The sequence below is a fragment of the Talaromyces proteolyticus genome (assembly GCF_021365285.1).
Source record: "Talaromyces proteolyticus strain PMI_201 chromosome Unknown BGW36scaffold_1, whole genome shotgun sequence".
NCBI classification, from domain to species: Eukaryota; Fungi; Ascomycota; class Eurotiomycetes; order Eurotiales; family Trichocomaceae; genus Talaromyces; species Talaromyces proteolyticus.
In genome coordinates this window covers 241,412-258,672 of record NW_025764277.1, presented here as the reverse complement: position 1 = coordinate 258,672, position 17,261 = coordinate 241,412, and the positions used below count along the sequence as shown (strand labels likewise).

General features: G+C 50.4%; 6 protein-coding genes across 6 annotated transcripts; 2 read left to right on the top strand and 4 right to left on the bottom strand.

The window, feature by feature from the left end:
* Positions 1-654: 654 nt before the first annotated feature.
* Positions 655-1,236, bottom strand: BGW36DRAFT_392538 (uncharacterized protein; the record flags this gene model as incomplete). The annotated part of the gene is made up of 2 exons (XM_046217708.1): positions 655-954; positions 1,012-1,236. The coding sequence occupies 2 exons, from the start codon at positions 1,234-1,236 to the stop codon at positions 655-657; spliced, it is 525 nt and encodes a 174-aa protein (XP_046077372.1).
* Positions 1,237-1,916: 680 nt separating this feature from the next.
* Positions 1,917-4,514, bottom strand: BGW36DRAFT_412923 (double-strand-break repair protein rad21). The gene is made up of 2 exons (XM_046219226.1): positions 3,855-4,514; positions 1,917-3,797 (listed from the first exon to the last, which is right to left on the bottom strand). Exons 1-2 carry the CDS (start codon positions 4,116-4,118, stop codon positions 2,334-2,336), a joined length of 1,728 nt encoding a protein of 575 aa, XP_046077371.1. The 5' UTR covers positions 4,119-4,514; the 3' UTR covers positions 1,917-2,333.
* Positions 4,515-4,999: 485 nt separating this feature from the next.
* BGW36DRAFT_284920 (putative calcium/mangenease P-type ATPase) lies at positions 5,000-8,218 on the top strand (the record flags this gene model as incomplete). Its single annotated transcript, XM_046210274.1, has 2 exons — positions 5,000-5,110; positions 5,162-8,218. The coding sequence occupies 2 exons, from the start codon at positions 5,000-5,002 to the stop codon at positions 8,216-8,218; spliced, it is 3,168 nt and encodes a 1,055-aa protein (XP_046077370.1).
* A 201-nt stretch (positions 8,219-8,419) lies between these two features.
* BGW36DRAFT_1219 (ammonium transporter MeaA) lies at positions 8,420-10,971 on the bottom strand. The gene is made up of 4 exons (XM_046209290.1): positions 10,551-10,971; positions 10,170-10,501; positions 9,518-10,109; positions 8,420-9,467 (listed from the first exon to the last, which is right to left on the bottom strand). The coding sequence occupies exons 1-4, from the start codon at positions 10,663-10,665 to the stop codon at positions 8,830-8,832; spliced, it is 1,677 nt and encodes a 558-aa protein (XP_046077369.1). The 5' UTR covers positions 10,666-10,971; the 3' UTR covers positions 8,420-8,829.
* A 1,860-nt stretch (positions 10,972-12,831) lies between these two features.
* Positions 12,832-15,346, bottom strand: BGW36DRAFT_286688 (COG4 transport protein-domain-containing protein; the record flags this gene model as incomplete). The annotated part of the gene is made up of 2 exons (XM_046210437.1): positions 12,832-14,078; positions 14,134-15,346. The coding sequence occupies 2 exons, from the start codon at positions 15,344-15,346 to the stop codon at positions 12,832-12,834; spliced, it is 2,460 nt and encodes an 819-aa protein (XP_046077368.1).
* A 677-nt stretch (positions 15,347-16,023) lies between these two features.
* On the top strand, positions 16,024-17,255 carry BGW36DRAFT_285754 (putative SIR2 family histone deacetylase; the record flags this gene model as incomplete). Its single annotated transcript, XM_046210350.1, has 2 exons — positions 16,024-16,146; positions 16,203-17,255. The coding sequence occupies 2 exons, from the start codon at positions 16,024-16,026 to the stop codon at positions 17,253-17,255; spliced, it is 1,176 nt and encodes a 391-aa protein (XP_046077367.1).
* Between the last annotated feature and the right edge of the window lie 6 nt (positions 17,256-17,261).

The window sequence follows — 17,261 nt, the reverse complement described above, 5'->3', positions numbered from 1 at the left end:
ACCATGGAAAAGCATGCCCATGGTTTTGAGCCTCCACAATCACATGCATTTGTGACCAGTAACAATTATTCGTCTGAGTAGAGTTGCGCCCTCTCACATGGTACGCCAATCCGAGTAAAGTAATGATTATTAGTAATATTCGTGCGTCATGCCACGCGAGCCTCCCACGACCCGCGCGGACCGTGCGGTCATGCTCTAGTATAAGGAAAGCGCAGGTTTGTTTTCTATATCGTCATGATATGTTACAAATCATGCACCACAAATGATACCACCACGCTATCCCATGCCAGACGCCCAAGACAATAATTGCAAACACAAAATACTTCCTCCAGCTGTCTATTACACGTAATACCCCGATGGCATTGGCCGCTGTGGAAGATATGAAGGAACAGGTGGATAAGGGGGTAGAGGCGGCGGTGCAAAAGGAGGATATGCTTGCGGAGGGGGGGTTGGAGGAGGCATTCGAGGTGCATTGCCCCAGTTGCGAACCTGCATGTCGAGTTCTATTTCCTTGATGCTCTCCATCCTCCTTTGTTTACGTTGCGAGCGTCTCTCGATGATTCTATGTGTGAATAGGAAGACATGCAGGATCCTATGGCTACATTAGCGCCGTCCCGCGCACCCACGTACATGGCACGAACATGGCAGCCGAACTCACCAAACAGGAATGGCAAGGAGGATGCCAGCTAACTCCAAAAACCCAATGTGGTACAGCTCGGGGAAACACTCTCTGCTCAGCGCATTTGTGCCCGAATTACACATCACCATATTGGAACTGACTGTCGCCCTGTGCCAGAGCCGGAATGTGCCTCCCCAAATCGAAAATATCAAGCCCGGAACAAGTGCGGCCCAGACAAGGAAGTCGACGACTAATTCAATAGCTAGATGGACTGCTCGCCCTGTGTAAAACACATATACGGCTGTGCCTATGTTGTAAAGGAAAGCGAGAGTCAACTATACCAATAAAGTCAGCCAATACATTCTACATCTTCTAGAAAGAGTGTTTCATACTGGGCCAATTGGAATCCCATCCTGCCAGTCCCCTCGGACTGAACCAGACGTGTGCACAAACGTTCGGTTCCAGTGATCAATCGCCGCAGCAAAGAATGCCATTGAGACAACAGCGAGAATGCCACCGCCTGAACGGATGACTGTCTTTTTGAACAGCCATGGAGAGTTGCCAGCTTCGGATATTTTCTGTTGGACACGTGCCAATTGCGACCGAAACTGTGACATTTTGTATTCTTCGTCTACGGCTCGAGTAGCGATGTTATTAGAATAGGTTGTCAACGGCCAGCGCTTCAAATAATAAAATATGGTAAGATATCAGCCTCGCCAGGAGGAAATATAATTTAACGATGAATGAAATGCCAACCAAGCCTTGAAAAACACCGACCAGTCTCTACCATAGCTTCATGGTAGGTAGGTAGTTGAAGAGAAATCGAGAAGACAAGAAATCACGAGCGAAGAGACGATAAAAGCACTAAATAAGGACTACAAGACATCAGCCATGCGGGACCATTACGCGGAAGTACGAAATCAGGCCAAAATAGAATGAATAATGTCGACAATCCGTTTGAGAAGGTCAGGTCTACTGCAGATATAGTCTCAACCGCCTGTACGCCTCAATGCATAAGAATGTATCCCGCGGTAGTTATTGTCCCAGACATTCGTAGTACAATGGGCTTTTGGAATTGATTGGCCATGGATGCGAGTTTGATATTATCCGAAGCCACTCGTGAGACCAGTGATGGTGATGGTGGGGTGTAACTTGAGACAACAAGGCCGCAGCAGGTGAAGCTGAAACACCTCCGGCATCAAGGGGGGGTCAGGTCGGCTCAACAATGATTAATAATAATGCAGATATCGCTATTGTTGTCAAGTCTCTACGACATTGCATAACTTGATGAGAACTATATCTGATATCCATTATAGAATTCTATTAGACTAACATACAATCCCTACTCAACAGTCCATCAGCGCGATGAATAATCCAAGTCAGATACACAATACAGCATTGTTCCCAATCCTCCTAGCAAAAGTCAAAGAGAATAAAGGCAAAACACAATAAACCAATTATAAGCAAAGAAAACCAAGGTGTCAGCTCACCCAAAAAACAAGCAGAACACCAATCGCCTGAATAAGCCAACTCATTTGTGCACCCCAAAGACCCGCCTAGGTATTTTGAAGCAATTTCAAAGCAGAAAAGAGTAAATCTGTACAAGAAGCAACCCATCAAAGAGTGCCCCAGAAGGCACCTGTAGACGAAAACCCAAAAGAAACGCCTCGTGAAATCCTTAAATCAACCGTCACTTTTATCAAAGAAGACTCTCTTAGGCGGCCACTGCGATTTCCTGCTGAGCTGCAACTTCCCCGCCAGCTTCTGTTTCGGCCCATGAGCCCCAAAGCCCACGCTTCGCCTTGATGCGGAGAGGACCTCCAATAGTGTTGCTACCTTGCTCAACTTTGACGGCATCTTTCGTTGCTAGCACAAGAGTCTCGAAGAACATCTTGGTGGCATCGGCTTTCGATGTTTGTTTCTCAGGGCAAAGATTCTGGAAGAGGACAGCTTTCTTCTGAGGGGTGGCTGGTTCAGCGGCACCTGCACCACCAAAACGTTCTCGTAGTAGATGAACAGCATGCTGAGTGCCCAATGAGACAGGACCGCTGTCAGTCGGATGAATAATAGTGTCATCCAAATCGTCAAGTAACAAGCCTCCATCCTCACTACCGGCGCGGTTTTCATCACCAGGGAATTCAATCGGTGCTTGGTCTAGACCAATGCCTTCATCTAAATTGTCCATGTCTCCGTCTTCACCAATATCCAGATCTGGAACGTTCGCAGCATCGATGTCGACATCTGACACGCCACTATCGCGCTTCCTCTTGAGATCACCTGCTTTACGCACAGTGTCAAAAGACAACATGTCCCGAAGCTCAGGAGCCCACCCGCGACCACGACCTTCGCCAAGAATGGTTGACACAAAGCCACCATTTTTCTGCATTTGCATCAGGGTCAGGAGCACTGGATCACGAGGGAGGAAGGATACGGGCTTGAGAATATCCGAGTGCTCCTCTTGATGTTGTTTGATCGAGGATGAGCTCAGCTGAGTGTCGACATCATGACCAATGATTCTACGTCGCTTAGCACGCTGCAATTCTTGTGCAGCGCCATCATCATTGGCCTCTTCTTGAGCACCGGCATCGGCTTGGGGTGTAGCAAATCGGTCAGCCGATTCGCGTGGGGATCGTGCTTCAGCTTCGGAATCAGCCCGTGGGATAGCCAGATCGCCATCTTCTAGATCCATAGGGTCATCGGCGTTGAGGAATCGGTTGATGTCATCATTGGTCTCATTTCCAAAGTCGTTATCTATTAATGGGAGATCATCGTCTCCAAGATTGAGATCGAGCTCGACATCGTTAAGTTTCCCGTCTTCACTTATCAAGTCTTCCTCAAAAGGACGAGGGGCGGGTGCATCTCGACCAACTTCGATACTGAAGTCGGGTGGAAGAGGGGTGCCGTCCTCACCCAGATCCAAATCAACCAAGGTGTGATCTTCCAGTCGAGCAGGTTCCTGGGATGCCAGACGTTGAGTGTCTGGCAACAGCTGGCTTCCGAAGTCAAGACCACCAAGGTGTTTGCTGTCCGTTTCCAGGTTCAAAGATGGCAGTAGAAGGGAAGACGTGTCAAGATTCATGAACAAATCTGATTCTGTGAGTACATCAGGCAAAGTAATACCGCCAGGCGGCAAAGCCACATTGCTAGGCAAATCATTGTTATTAGTTAGGCGAAAGGCCTGTACGTGTCTGATTAGTAACCGCATTCAAAACAAGGGCAACACAAAGTGTCCTACCATTTTAATCTTCATCAATGCTTCATTGCAATCATCCAACAAATAACGTGCTTTACGGCTGTAAATTCTGACAACACCGAGCAAAAGCTGGCCACTCAAACGAAGAGCCATGGGGGCTTGACCCTGGTCAACAATAGCGCTGACACTGCTCTCAATATTAGACTGCAAAATATGTGATTTAGACAATTTGCGCTCCAGGTTGGCGGAGAGCCAGACACGGGCCAGTGGCCCGGTCTTCGAAAGAAGCGTTTCCGAGTAGAACATCGCGTATCAATGGCGACTCAAAAGCCGTATATATTCAAATAATCAATGCTAGAACACGTCCTCGCGGAATTAGGGACGCTGTCGGTGGTGATTCACGAAAAGGGCACCCGTAGGTCCCAGTGTAGATGACGCGCCTATCCAACACAGGCGGGTCGCGCAACGCCCAAACGTGATAGAGGCAATCCAAAAAGCCTTTGTAGTGAGGAAACACACGCAGTGTCTCGGGCAAGGGCGATTCAGCACGAGTATAGAGCGACGGGGGTGGTGACGGGGGTGGGAGGAGAGAGCAAACAAGTAGAGAAGTTGCGAGGGGCGGGTCGCGTTGGGTGGAAACGGGAAACTAGAAAGAGGCAAGTGCGCCCAGCCTCCTCTTGTGGTGTTTGGGGGAACCGTTTGGCATGGGAATGCGTGGCTGGGGTCACGTGCTGACCCCGTCGTTTCCCATGGTTGCAGCCTGAGTCAGCAATTATGGTGAAGCCTTGCGGCCTGGCCCCTAAGGCAGTCTTCAATCTATCCCGCACAGCCACCTGCCGCATGTCCCATTGTGGCTAGTACGGCGTCCTGGTATGGTGTCTTTTTTTGGGATGTCATCACGCGTTCCAGACCATTCAACAGTGTCAATTCAGTATAACCGTGCATGGGAATACCTTTCCTTTTTCAGTTGATGTTTATTTTTCTTAGTGATTTTATTGAAGTCCTTTGTTTGTTCTTTTCTGTGAATCGCACACTTTATTGCAAGGCTCGGGCTGTCGATTGATGCCAGCTAGCCTCTCCTGATTGCCTGTCACTATCTACGAAGATTGCGAGCTCGTGATGACCCTGGTTCTACCGTGAATACAGCTTCGGGTTTAGTCCCAAAGTGCAAGAGAAATTAAATGTAAATGTCGCCGTCCTCGGATTCGGCGCTGCCTCTGCACGATGTGCATACTCCGAGGTCTCAGTCACAGTCACCGTACCCTGCACAACAGGCGTTAAGGGCTCAAGTGTCTTCTGTGAGTGCTCGCTTTTGATGCCTTGCTGCTGTATTGCTAATATTCAAATAGTCAGTCACTTCCACGTATGCGCTTCTCGAGCCTCAACAAGTCGCAGATCGTCTCAACACATCCTCTACACATGGCCTCCCCCCGGCCGAGGCTGAAGTCCGGTTACATCAAGATGGACCTAATGAATTACCGTACGAAGAGCCTGAGCCCTTGTGGCTTAGGTTCCTGAAGCAGTTCAAGGAGACTTTGATTCTGCTCCTGCTAGCTTCCGCCGGGATATCTTTCTTTATGGGAAATTTCGACGACGCTGTCAGCATCACACTTGCAGTGACTATTGTGGTGACAGTCGGTTTCGTTCAGGAATATCGCTCGGAGAAATCTTTAGAGGCATTAAATCGGCTCGTTCCTCACTATGCGCATCTTATCCGAGATGTTGCCCCTGGAAGCAACGCGGAATACGGGGCTTCAGGAACATCAATCGACGAGATAGATCAACAGAAAGTACATGCGGAGACCCCAGCTGTTATATCGAATGCTGTTAAGGCTTCCAGTACGGTCCCGGCCGCACATTTAGTTCCTGGTGATTTGGTTTTGTTTACCACGGGTGATCGCATACCCGCTGATATTCGAATTACGTCGGCTGCTGACCTGTCGATTGACGAATCCAACTTGACCGGAGAAAACGAACCAGTTGTCAAGTTTTCCGAGGTATTAAAGGGTCATGCAGATAGTTACAAGGAACAGTCGTCAGAATCTCCATTCTACGGATCCCAAGCTGCAGAAGGAGCCAGAACCAACGTGCGCCTCAGTGAGCAACACAACATTGCCTTCATGGGAACATTGGTGCGTTCAGGATATGGCCAAGGCATCGTGATTGCCACTGGTGCGAATACCGAATTTGGACGTATTTCTACATCACTTCAAGAGATCGAAAGCCCGAGAACCCCGCTGCAGTTATCAATGGATCGCCTAGGACAGGAACTCAGCTATGTCTCCTTCGGCGTGATTGGCTTGATCGTTGTTATTGGTCTCATTCAGGGACGACAGCTTCTTGAAATGTTTACTATTGGTGTGTCTCTTGCCGTTGCAGCCATACCCGAGGGTCTCCCGATTATTGTTACCGTTACGCTTGCATTGGGAGTTTTGCGCATGGCTAAGAGAGGCGCGATCATGAGGAGACTACCGAGTGTCGAGACATTGGGCTCCGTAAATGTCATTTGTAGCGACAAGACCGGAACGTTGACTATGAGCCATATGACGGTCACAAAATTGTGGCACCATGACTGCCCTAAGCCTTTTGAAGTGAAAGATAACAATGTACCTGCAATGCCAATGCCAGGACCAGCGGTGCAAAAGATCCTCCGAATTGGAAACATAGCCAATAACGCACGGCTTTCACGTGCCCATGCCAATTCTCCAGCAAGCGCGTCCTCTGCTGCCGTGCTCTCATCAACCCTCGATAGCTCATCTGATCATATCAAGAGTAGATGGGTTGGTCAACCAACAGATGTTGCTGTCCTTGACCTCCTCGATGCCTTTGGTGAAGATGATATCCGCGATCAACTCAGTGCTCGTGTGGCTGAGACACCATTTAGCTCTGAAAAGAAATGGATGGGGGTAATTATCGGAGGTTCTGCTTCAGGTGATACTAATATGGCGTACGTAAAGGGCGCTTTGGAGCAGGTTCTCGCTCGATGCGATACATACTTGACCAAAGACGGTCGAGAAGTAATTCTAGACGAACTACGACGGAAAGAAGCTCGAGAAGCAGCTGAACAAATGGCCTCGGAAGGCCTGCGTGTTATAGCATTTGCCAGTGGACCCATCAGAGAACCAGGAAGACATACTCGAAGACTGGGCAGTCGGAGCGCAACACCATCGCCCAAAATCGGCGAAGCAAACGATGACGAGCAATTCAACGGCCTTGTTTTTGCAGGACTAGTCGGCATGAACGATCCTCCTCGCAAGGATGTTCGCAAGTCCATACAGAGACTCCTTACTGGCCGTGTCAGAGTGCTCATGATCACAGGCGACGCCGAAACCACCGCGATAGCTATCGCCCGACAACTAGGTATAATCGTGAACGACACCCCAGATGGACGCTCCGTCTTACGCGGAGACCAAATCGACCATATGACCACTGGCGAACTATCCGAGGCAATCGCCCGAACAACAATCTTCGCCCGCACGAGCCCCGATCACAAACACAAAATCGTACGAGCCCTCCAAGCCCGGGGAGACGTCGTAGCCATGACTGGCGACGGGGTCAACGATGCGCCAGCTCTTAAACGAGCCGATATTGGCATCGCCATGGGCCGACTTGGCACCGACGTAGCCAAAGAAGCTGCCGACATGATCCTCACTGACGACAACTTCTCCACCATCCTCCAGGCAATCGAGCAAGGAAAGGGCATATTCTACAACATCCAAAACTTCATCACCTTCCAACTCAGCACCAGCGTCGCCGCGCTCGGCTTGGTCCTACTCAGCACAATCATGGGCCTCCACAACCCGCTCAACGCCATGCAAATCCTCTGGATCAACATTATCATGGACGGACCACCCGCCCAATCCCTCGGCGTCGAACCCGTCGACCCAGCCGTCATGAACAGCCCTCCACGGCCCAAACACGCACGCGTGCTCACAAAGCCCCTCATCCAACGCGTCCTCACCCAAGCCGGCGTGATCATGCTCGGCACCCTGATCATCTACATTCACGAGATGAGCGACGTTGACGACACGCTCAACCCCGGCCACATGTCGCGCGTCGTCACCAATCACGACACAACCATGACCTTCACCTGCTTCGTGCTCTTCGACATGTTCAACGCGCTGACGTGCCGCAGCGAATCCAAGTCCATCCTACGCGGCGAGATCAGCGTCCTCGGAAATAAAATGTTCAACTACGCCGTCTTCGGCTCGCTGATCGGCCAGCTCGGTGTCATATACCTGCCCGTCCTGCAATCAATCTTTCAAACCGAAGCCCTCAAGTTCACGGATCTGGTTAAGTTGATTGTGCTGGCTAGCTCGGTGTTTTGGGTCGATGAGGGGAGGAAGTATTATAAGATGTTGAAGCGGCGGCAGAGTCCAGGGCCGATGTACAGCCATAATGTGTGATTATACATTATACATGATAATTTGTTCTGTAATCGTTTGTTTTATTCTTAGTTTGCTTGTACTTCATGTATATGTATGCGTCATTATGATAGACGAGGCGAATGGAAATATTATACAATTTTATATCAATCAGTATTCATTTCACCTGCATCCACTACCTACATGTACACTAACCACCATGCGTCTCATGATTATACGACGGGTAAATGATCTAAGCTGAATATAGGGTTATTGAGTAATACAGTAATTGAAAATCGCTTTGGTCTATCATAATGTATGTACCTAAAGACACAGGTGTAGATGAATAGAATAAAATGAAAAATCCGTGATGATGTATGTATCCACAAAGATCACTTTTTTGACCGAAAGGAGACGAAATTGCGCCTGGTTTATATCACAGCGGTAGAGGTACAGGAAGGAGCATTCAGCCAGGCTGATAGTAAGGTGGAGAAAAGTAGCTATGGGTGGATGCGAGGCGTGAGGTGGGGTATTTATCAAAACAGTGAAGAAAGAAAATTGGTAGATCAGACCGCAACTCCTGGGAGTAACTCCATACAATGAATCAAGAAAGAGCGCCAATCAAGACAAGGCACCACCAAGAAAAGGCGCGGTTATGCAGTTTTCTCGTCCTCGACCGCGGGAGGACCATGAGGATCAGGATGGTCTTGCTGGGCCGCCTGTCGCGGTGCCGGTGGGATGCCATTGCTGGATTCTTCGTGGGGCTCGGTAATCTCCTCGCTGCGCTTGTCTTCGGGTGTGGGAGCCTCAAGCATTGTGCTGTGAGCCTCAATGCCGTACCGGTCGGCATGAGGGATTTCATGGCCGTCTTCAAGCTGACATGTCTTTTGCGGGGTCCAGGCGAGATAGTCTCTTCGGACTTCGACGTAGTCGTAGGCGAATTCTCCTAACTGGTCGTCATCCATACCAAGCAGCTCTGCTTCCTCGGAAGCCCTCAGCTTGAGGCCAGGGGTGAGGTTGATTAGGTAGGCGATGATTGCCGATACCACGAATGAATATGCACAAGTGGCAACCACGTATGCGAGTTGAATGTAGAGCTGGCGGTAGTTGTGGGTAATCCAACCGCCCTGCAATCCCCCAGTCGTAGGGTTCGTCATGCCAACGTTGACGCCGTCTAAGCCAATGATGGCATCTGTAGCAAACAGGGCATTGGCAAGGAGACCCAAAATTCCAGCAACGCCGTGTTCAGCGAACACATCCATCGAGTCATCGATCTTAATCCAGTATTTGACTGCAAGACAGTTAGTTGGTGTAATTGCATGTGATTTGAAAATCGCATACCTTTGGTAGCATAATTGCAAACAATGCCAGTGACAATTCCCAAAACAACGCTTCCCCAGGGGGTGATAAAACCAGAAGCGGGTGTGGCTGCAACCAGTCCACAGATAGTGCCGGAACACCATCCGACCATTGACCACTTCCTGGCCAGGCGCCAATCAAGGAGAACCCAAGCAATTGCACCAAAACTAGCAGCAATGTTGGAGTTCCAGCAGGCCATGGTGGCGCGGAGATTCGCTCCAAAGGCGGAACCGCCGTTGAAGCCTAGCCAGCCAAACCAGAGAAACACCGTTCCTAGCAAGATGAGCGAGACGTTGTGTGGGCGGAAATTGAGCATCATTCTTTCCTGGCGACGACCGAGAACCCAAGAGTAGGCGAGTGCAGACAGACCGGAGCCGATCTCAACGGGACCACCGCCTGCGTAATCCATCACACCGTATTTAAATCCCCAGCCATTAGAATTCCATGCCCAGCAGGCAAGAGGACAGTAGACAATTGTAGCCCAGATGAAAGTGAAAACCATGGCGGGTAGAAGGCGGCCTCGTTCGGCAACTGCACCCATGACGATTGCGGCAGTGACAGCACAGAATTGCATCTTGAAAAAAAAAGTCAGCTATTGCTCAAGCGTCCACAGAGGTTTGGCTTATTGGCTTGCCTCATAAAAAGCAAACAGCAGAGACGGTATAAGTGGCGAAGCCGGACTCGGTGCAGCCAGTGTATTCATCAAACCAAAGTTATGCAAGTTGCCAATGAAGCCATTGGTGGCGGTAGGAGAGAAAGCTAACGAGTAGCCCCAGAAATACCACTGGAAGGTGATGACGGACATGGACCCCATGCAAGCCCAGATCATACTCAACGCCGACTTGCGGCGTGCGAGGCCAGAGTATAGAAAACCGAGGCCGGGGACCATGACCAAGACCATAGCGGACGCAACGATGATGTAGGCTTGGTCACCGGATTGGTACCATTTGTTCAAATTTTCAGTGTCTGAAGAGTCAGCCATGGCCCGCCAGAAAACAGAAGAAAAGGAACATACATGAATCACCGCCTATATCTGCATTGGTTGCCAGACTGAAATCCGCAGGAGCACCGGTCCAGTTGTAGGAAGCATATTCGGGCGCATATGGCGCCTGGCCGGACGACGACGACATGATGTATGTATGCTACACGGAACAAATGAACAAGACAGCCGTCAATGTCTGCTCCAGGGAGCTGGAGAGGACGATTGAGGGAGAGCCGGAGCCAGGGTAATATTAAATAATTGCCGAGTGGAATGCGAGGGCCAGGCAGCGTATATATTTTTCTGGAAGGCAAGACTCGGGGGTGGGCCGGCGCAATACGGGACGGCGGAAGCTGTCGTGGGGATGATTTGCGATTTGTGTTTGCAATTGTAATGGAGATAGGCTAAGCTAAGCCCAGTGCCAAGCGCGACAAACTAATATTAAAAGGGCGAGCGGCGAATCGTGGTCGGAATGCGCGTTTCGATCGAGTGGAGCGGAATATTAAGCACTGGCTAGTTAGACGACAATCAATACTCGATTGTTGCTCAGCCCTCACGCGACCGCGGAGAAAGAGCGCGACAAAGGAATTGGTGGGAAAAGCAATGTTATCGCGTCGTATTAAGGGGAGCTGAGATTGGGGGTCTTGCAGAGTCCTGTCCTGGATCGTGAGTGGTTGGGCTGAGATTTTGTCAGGCAATCGACATGGACGATTGATATGCGTCCAGGAGCACCTCGCACAGTGCCAATTCACGATTGATCAATAATGATCGATGATAGTGATAACCGATATGGCCAGAGGAGAATGAGAACAGCGTCATGGTCACGGCAGGCGAGCCAGACTGCAGCGTGGCAAGCACCTGCAGCAACAGGCTGTCCAGAGTCTGATGCTCGGAGCGCAATCGGACGGCGGGTCGATCTGCTGCGGGCCAATCACAATCCTGCTCCGCCTTGCTTTTCTTCCATCCTGCACGCTGTCATGATTCCAGTCAACGCAGTGACAGTCCCAATGCCAATGCCAGCGCCAGTGCCAGCAGCGCAGCCGGCATTGGTCGGCAGGTCAGCCCAGAGCAGGCCAGAGCTGACCAGAGCCGCGGCCGTGGGATTGCCCCATGGCAAGGCTGATCACAAGCATAGTCGTCGCATTATCGAAGTATCAGAGCCATCGACTCTAAGAATTAATCGATAGGGACGATTTCCAGCCGCCGCGCTTAGCGGGCACAGCGTGCTTTAGTACTTCAACGTCTCTTGCATCCTGCAGCCAGTATTAACTATCAAGTCTGATAAGGACCAGTCTATGCTGTGGCAGTATCAGTGCTATCTACTGTACTACTGTAGCACTATCTCTCTCACCAGTGGCTGTTCGGTGCTACTACACTTACAAGGATGCCGTGTATATTACTATTGCGCTCTATACTACCACAAATATTACTATAGGTGTATTATCGCCAGTCCGAGGAGAGAGATAAACGGTCATAGAATTCGCAACGCCGTCCCCAGGGCCTCGCCACGATTGGCCAGAGATAAAGCCCCTGCTCGCGCCTCCACTCAGGCGGGTCCCGGCGCAGGCTTAGCACGCCCGCTCCTTTCCGCATGCAGCCTAGCGAATCGAGCTTACCATGTTTCGCGCTGCACCCGCTATTGGCTGCAGATAAGGCTCAATGCCGTGCTGCTGATTGGCTGCAGAGAGAAAGATTATTCACGATTTTCTTTCGCTGGAATAATGATATAATATACGGAGTACTATAAATAATTAAACATAAGTATACATAATGATATTGGATACTATTGATAATAAGCTCCCCACGCAAGGAGTTTGTTTGTGCGCGATCACGTGCATTGTCCGTCATCCTCGTTGCCCGATGGCTCGGGTGTTTGAGGGACGCCAGGACGACATCGGCACGCGATAATAATGATATCCAGACGCTTGTCGTTCTACGTTGATGTTACTGGTCCGTATTCAATTGTATACAATCAGGCGATGATCGAGGCCAATGTAGCATGTAATAGGTGGAATGGAATGTAAGATATGTGCTGATATTTGTACTACGACGATCTCGACAACAGGAAAAAATGAGGACTCATGTAGCGATGGGTTACAGGCATACACTCAGCCACCATGGTAGCAGTCACACAGGTCGTCAACCAACTTTAAAATAACTACCATGTTAAGCCCACTTCGAAATATATACTTTATACATATAAGAGTACCATTCAGCGGTGACGGTGACACCAACCACCAATTGATATTCGATAGGTAGATAAGATATGCTATGCAATGTGTGATGGGATGATATGCATACAGGGTAGACGCAAAGACTACCGCACCATCGCGCGCGCCCGCGACCGCTCGTCAACCTGCAGCTTGTCGACCACCTCTGCCGCCTCTCCCCCCCGGACCACATCCTCCCATTCGTCGTCATCCATCGCCATCACCATAGTCATCTGCACGCAGCGTGCAAAAGCGTCCCGGTGACGATACCGGATCGGCGCACCCTGCGTGCCGCCAACCTCGATAACCGCGTTGACAATCCCTGCAATGTCTCGCTCCAGTCGCGTGGCACCAAGTGGGTTGACGCGCCCATGATAAGACCACAGTCTCTTCTCCAATAGCCGCGCCAGGTATGCAACCGTCGCTGTTAGTAGGCGGTTAAACGCCGCTGGGGTGAGGATCCGCGAGATTGGCAGTAGTAGCTCCGCCCAGGCCGTTGCAAAGCGAGGTCGCACTAGTTCTGCGCGGCTGGCTTCGTCGTCTTCGTCGTCTTCATGATCGTAGCTCTGATACGTGCTCGTTGGGTCGTCTGCGCTTTGCGGTTGATATTCAATGTCCCGGAACGAGTCGGCGAGAATCGGTCGTAGACGGTTTTTCACCACGTTGTTGAATACAACTTGAATTCCGTCCGAAAGCAAGTCATTGGCCTTGGACTCGAAACTGGTTGAGAGGGATTGGAGGGCCTGGGTAACGACAGCAGCATCGTCGGAGAGAGGAAATAATGACTCCAATCCCCCAGGCGCTTCATCCGCCCCATTACCACTGGTGGAGTCACCGGGGTTCTGCTTGCTGTCAACATGGCCAGACACAATCCTTCGAATGTAGTCGACAGCAACGTCCAGGTTGTTGATTAGCACAAGAAAGGCGATCACAGTCTGCTCCGGCGGTTGCGCTCCCTGTACAGGCGGCTTGGGGTAATATTCGTCTCGCATTTTCCGTTGCACCATACCAATAAAATCGGCTCCCAATATACGTGATAATGTTGGGACAACATTAATCACAACTTGCTTTTGCGAGGTTGCAATAGACTGCCGGAGGACTTTGTTGACAATATACATAATGTCGTCGACGGCAGACGTGATATGAGGAGGCTCAGAACTGAGCGCTTTGTGTGGATTTAATGTCAGCCCGGAAGGCTGCTCGTCTAGTTGGAACGCTTTCTCCACTGAGCGACGGAAGAAAAAGGTCGTCATCGCATTGAATGGTGTGATCAAGCGCTCTCGAATCTTCTTAGCCAGAGACGATCCCACTAAGAAGTCGGGAAGCGTCAGGGAAATATCGGTATTTTCGTCCTCTTCAGGGGGCTGCTTAAATTAGCATAAACACAGCATTCACTAAGTAGAGTAAACTCACCCTGCAATTGTCAGCCAGAAATCGGCTGTAAAGAGACCATCTGCCAAGCATAACAGCAAGTTCGTTGAGAATACTATCCACTTCTTTCATATCGACTCCTTCGTCCTCACTCGCTGCAGCCTGACCGCCGTCTCTGTTGGCTGGGGATCCCGTACGAGGTGTTCCCGTCGACCGTTGTGCTGGTAGAAAGCTCTGTACTAAGAATGTAAAAGCATACGACTTGATATCCGTCAACTTGCGGTCGACGTTCTTCTCATCCCCCCATGTGTCAATAATGATCCCTCCCTGCACATCAGCCTCAACCTGTAATCTCTCAATAACCCGCGTCATTTTCCCCAAACCATAGTGCCGTTCGACCAGTCCTCCGTGGCCATCCACAATCTGAGCAATATGCTCAAACAGCTTTGTAAGCGCGTTGGCATAGAAATATCCATCCTTCCCTTGTGCACTCCCAGCCCCGGTACTGAGATTCGACCTTGCCCTCGACGCCACTCCTTGACACACATATCGTCCATACACATCCAGCCCGACCTCTGACCTGCCAATAAGGGGGAACAATTTAAAGAACCGCGTAATCTTCGCACCATTGTTTTCTTTGACTGCCTTGTCGAACTCCCGCAAGAACAGCCCACATAGAGACTCGGAGGCATTCTTCAACGTCACATTCGGCGGGTCAGGTACCTCAGCCGTTGGGACAATCCGCGCAGCAAATGCGCCATTGACCACCTCGGGTGGGATCTTGGACGCGCGGTTCAGATAGCTGGCGGCAGTCTCCCAGTCCTGCGGGCCCTCCATGGACCCGGTCACGCCTAGCACGCATGCTTTTAGCTCAGAGACTTGTTCCACCACCTCCAATGTAGCTTTGACTCGAACCTGCTCCAGGTCTAGGCGCCGGACAGCACTCGAGAGACGACCGGCAGTCGCTGCAGCTCCAGAGAGCATGCCATTGCTGATATTTCGCGTGGTGCTCGCTTGGGAGCCGAGGTGCGCGCGCAGGAAATCGAGGCGTCCGAGTTCTCGTGAAAAGTCCTTCTGCGAGGCGACTAGGGCATCGAGGCGGGCGGTCACGGCGGCTTCCTGGTCGTGCAAGTGTAGGAGCGTTGCTTTGATTTCTGAGACCGAGCTGGCATTGAAAATATCCGGTGACGACGACGAGGGTTGCACTACTGCATGGCCATTGGAATCGGCGATTCCGTTGGTTTTGGACATGTCGGTCACGCAGGCGAACGAATGTTTGCGGGGACGAAATGTTGACAGGTTAGCACTAATCAGAAGGTGATCGGTGTCAGGTACTGCCGCAAGGCCCGCCGTGATTGGTCACACGAAACGTCGTAATTGCTGGTGAGTCTTAACTTTGCATAATACATATATATACAGATATAAATATAGATATAGATATAAGTATAAATATAGATACAGATACAGATACAGATACAGATACATGTATCACGGAATGTGGCTGCCTCATCAGTCAATGCGGATTGAGGCTCTTCTAAAACTTTTATTGCAAGACCAAGATCAGGCAGAGATGTATTAAACTATATAACACCTGGCCTGATCATCCATTCTCTGGTTTATCAATATTATTATAAAGGCCACTTCAACAAAAGCTCGTAATAGAGGACTAGCAATTTCTTTGAATATTATTGCGCTTTACTGCATCGGGATTGGCTTGTTCGCCGTTATCGAAGCGCAGCACCACTTATCGTCATCGCAAAGTCATCTTGAAGAAAAACATTTCTTGCACCAGCTGGACGCGTGTAGCAGACACGTCTCTATACATATCTGTCGCCAAAGTCTGAATATCTCGCGACCGCAATACCAACATAGGCCGCTATCATAAACCGCGACGCTCGCATCCCAAAGCTGGACGTCGGCGGGGCAAAATGGGCAACGAAGCTTCTACACTGATAGATGAGAGCACACCTCCCTCGACGTTGAAGCGGCGCGACTTGGAGTCTGTGGCGAACCACATTCTGAAGAAAAATGTCAGGAGGATAGTGGTGCTGGTAAGAAGACAAAACTCTACGCCCCTCGCATCAAATTGCTGAGACTACAGTGATAGACTGGGGCGGGGATTAGTACATCTGCTGGAATACCCGATTTCAGATCGCCAGATACGGGCATCTACTCAAACCTGGCGCATCTAGACCTACCCGATCCCGAAGCCGTGTTCAGTATTAATTTCTTTCGAGAAAACCCAGTACCGTTCTATACCCTTGCCAAAGAGCTCTATCCAGGCAAGTATCGACCGACCATTGCTCACTCGTTTATCACGCTACTACATAAAAAAGGCCTCCTTTTGAAACTGTTCACACAGAATATCGACTGCTTGGAACGGGCGGCGGGTGTCCCGGGGGATATGATTGTTGAGGCTCACGGAAGCTTCGCTTCTCAGCGCTGCATCGACTGCAAGACCGAATATCCGGATGATCTCATCAGAGAGGCCGTGGAAAAGGGCAATGTTCCACACTGCCTAGTGCCTCAATGCAATGGGCTTGTCAAGCCTGATATCGTCTTTTTCGGCGAAGCGCTTCCTGAGGCATTCTTCCACAACCGCGAACTCCCCGCAACCGCTGACTTGTGCATCGTCATGGGTACCAGTCTGACGGTCCAGCCATTTGCAAGTCTACCAAGCTTTTGTCGCGATGAGACACCTCGTTTGCTGATCAACATGGAGCGGGTGGGAGGTCTTGGATCCCGTGCTGATGATGTGCTACTTCTCGGTGACTGTGATGCCGGCGTACGCAAACTAGCACAGGCTCTTGGGTGGTCAGACGAACTAGAAGCTCTTTGGGAGGAAACCAATCCAGATAAGGGGGCAAGAGAGCGAGAAACAGAGCCAGAGAAGACACGAGATGAGCTACTCCATGACGAGGTTGAACGTCTGACTGCAGATGTTGACCGGGCTCTGCATATATCGAATAGCCACCAGGACCGCGTTCACAAGCAATTGGCCGTGCAAAAGGCAGGGGACGATAGTAAGACACAGGCTGAGTCAGAGGAGACATCGGGTGAGAAAAAAGAAGGGAATGAGATCCTCTCCAGTTACAGAAGCGGTGGAGACAATGGACTAGGCCATGTCTTTCCGCATCTGGATAAGAAACCGGCTCTGTGATACATG

What these genes read in the sequence shown, in the direction of transcription:
- BGW36DRAFT_412923 (XM_046219226.1), bottom strand. Translation starts at nt 4,118, where the DNA reads ATGTTCTACTCGGAAACGCTTCTTTCGAAGACCGGGCCACTGGCCCGT. An exon ending in CATTGATGAAGATTAAAATG is followed by an intron (nt 3,798 to 3,854) that starts GTAGGACACTTT and finishes AGACACGTACAG; the next exon opens with GCCTTTCGCCTAACTAATAA.
- BGW36DRAFT_1219 (XM_046209290.1), bottom strand. Translation starts at nt 10,665, where the DNA reads ATGTCGTCGTCGTCCGGCCAGGCGCCATATGCGCCCGAATATGCTTCC. An exon ending in AGATATAGGCGGTGATTCAT is followed by an intron (nt 10,502 to 10,550) that starts GTATGTTCCTTT and finishes CTGACTCTTCAG; the next exon opens with ACACTGAAAATTTGAACAAA. An exon ending in TTGCAATTATGCTACCAAAG is followed by an intron (nt 9,468 to 9,517) that starts GTATGCGATTTT and finishes ACTGTCTTGCAG; the next exon opens with TCAAATACTGGATTAAGATC.